The sequence below is a fragment of the Nematocida displodere genome (assembly GCF_001642395.1).
Source record: "Nematocida displodere strain JUm2807 chromosome Unknown 37, whole genome shotgun sequence".
In the NCBI taxonomy this organism is placed as follows: domain Eukaryota; kingdom Fungi; phylum Microsporidia; genus Nematocida; species Nematocida displodere.
In genome coordinates this window covers 1-1,472 of record NW_027138126.1, presented here as the reverse complement: position 1 = coordinate 1,472, position 1,472 = coordinate 1, and the positions used below count along the sequence as shown (strand labels likewise).

Below are 1,472 nucleotides of genomic sequence, written 5' to 3'. Positions count from 1 at the left end.
AATTTGCCGCGGCTCAGGGACTTCCAATCCAGCTCGGTCTATGAGAAAACAGGCATAGAGCATCTGGTGCTTAGGAACCTGTGTGGTGGAAGGTTTAGTCGAGGGAAAGAAGGGGTAGACTCGCTGCTGGCCTTTTTAGGATCTGCCCCCATAAGCAACCTCACACTGTCCATGAGTATCTTTGATCTTGCTTGGGCCGCTCTGTACTCAAGCCCCTGCCAGGGACTGAATGTTCGGAACCTCACCATAGAAGACATTAAAGCAAACGACATAGGCAGTCTTCGGACGTTCATTGGGGGGAGCGACGCCATGAATATTCCCAGGGTATCTGAAGTGGTGCTTACTTTCAACCTAGAGGCCAACCTAACAGAGGGGGAGTTTAAATCGGTTCTGCGATGGGTAGCGACAAGCTTCCCCCGCGCTAAGAAAGTATCCATCAACGTAGCCAATTGGGGAAAGTTGATTTCATACGGAACCCCCGGAAGGGAAGTTTCGGTTGAGCATTTAAGGGGCCTCAAAATTGGGGGAAAGCCAGCAAGGCTCACATGTCTGTGGCCCAAGCTCACGGAGACCAAGGCTTTGTCTAAAACAGTCAAGATACTGGCAAAGGACGTGATTTATCTCATTCCAGTTGCCAAATACAGGGACTGGACTAGCGGTGCACTCTTTGCCCATCTAACGGAAACAGCAGCCAGGCATCTCCCGAAGAACAGGTATAATCCTGTTGGCGCCTTTGAATGTCCTATATGCCTAAACACAGAGGAGGATATGTGTGCAGAACAAGAGAAGGTTCCAAGCGTTTGTCTACTTGAGTGTGGGCATTGTGTGTGTCTGGAGTGCTTGGGGGGTCTGATCATTAAGGACGGGGATGGGAACACAAAAAAGACTGCGTGCCCTATGTGCAGGAAGGCAATAAGCGGGACGGCGTTGGCATTGTTGGCAGAGGCGCCAAACGGTCAACTTGATCTAGCACTAGCACCTATTGACAAGAATCTGCTAAAGAAGCATCTTTCACTAATATTTGAGGAGGAAACGGATCCCAACGCTGGTGGAGGAGCAACCACCATCATTCCACCTGGTTATTATCAAACCAAACCATTAGTAGTTACTTGGAGGCGTTTTTTTGTTAAAGCGTTATACATATGTGTGTTCGCTATGATATATACTTTGGCTGGAGGAGACCCACTATCGAACATATACTTCTAACCCGAACATGACCAATAATGTCCAAAAGAACCCACGCCCTCTTCTTTTACCAGTTCACGGGCCACAGACCAACCACTACACAACCATGCTCTAATGTTTTATTTGTGTTCGGGCTTGTTCGCATCTTGAACCATAACCCGAACGTTCAACTATAGCCAGGTATACCGGCGCTGTGCATGTGTTCGGGTTATATAGGTGGTATAGGTTGGTTAGGGTTGTGCTAGGCGTGGTATGTGCAATGGAATGGGCAGGTGTGTGCACAAGTA

The 1,472-nt window shown here is 48.6% G+C and overlaps 1 protein-coding gene across 1 annotated transcript; it reads left to right on the top strand.

The window, feature by feature from the left end:
* On the top strand, positions 1 to 1,206 carry NEDG_02274 (uncharacterized protein; the record flags this gene model as incomplete). Its single annotated transcript, XM_067689692.1, has 1 exon — positions 1 to 1,206. A coding segment is annotated over one exon (1,206 nt), but the record flags the coding sequence as incomplete, so codon positions are not given.
* Between the last annotated feature and the right edge of the window lie 266 nt (positions 1,207 to 1,472).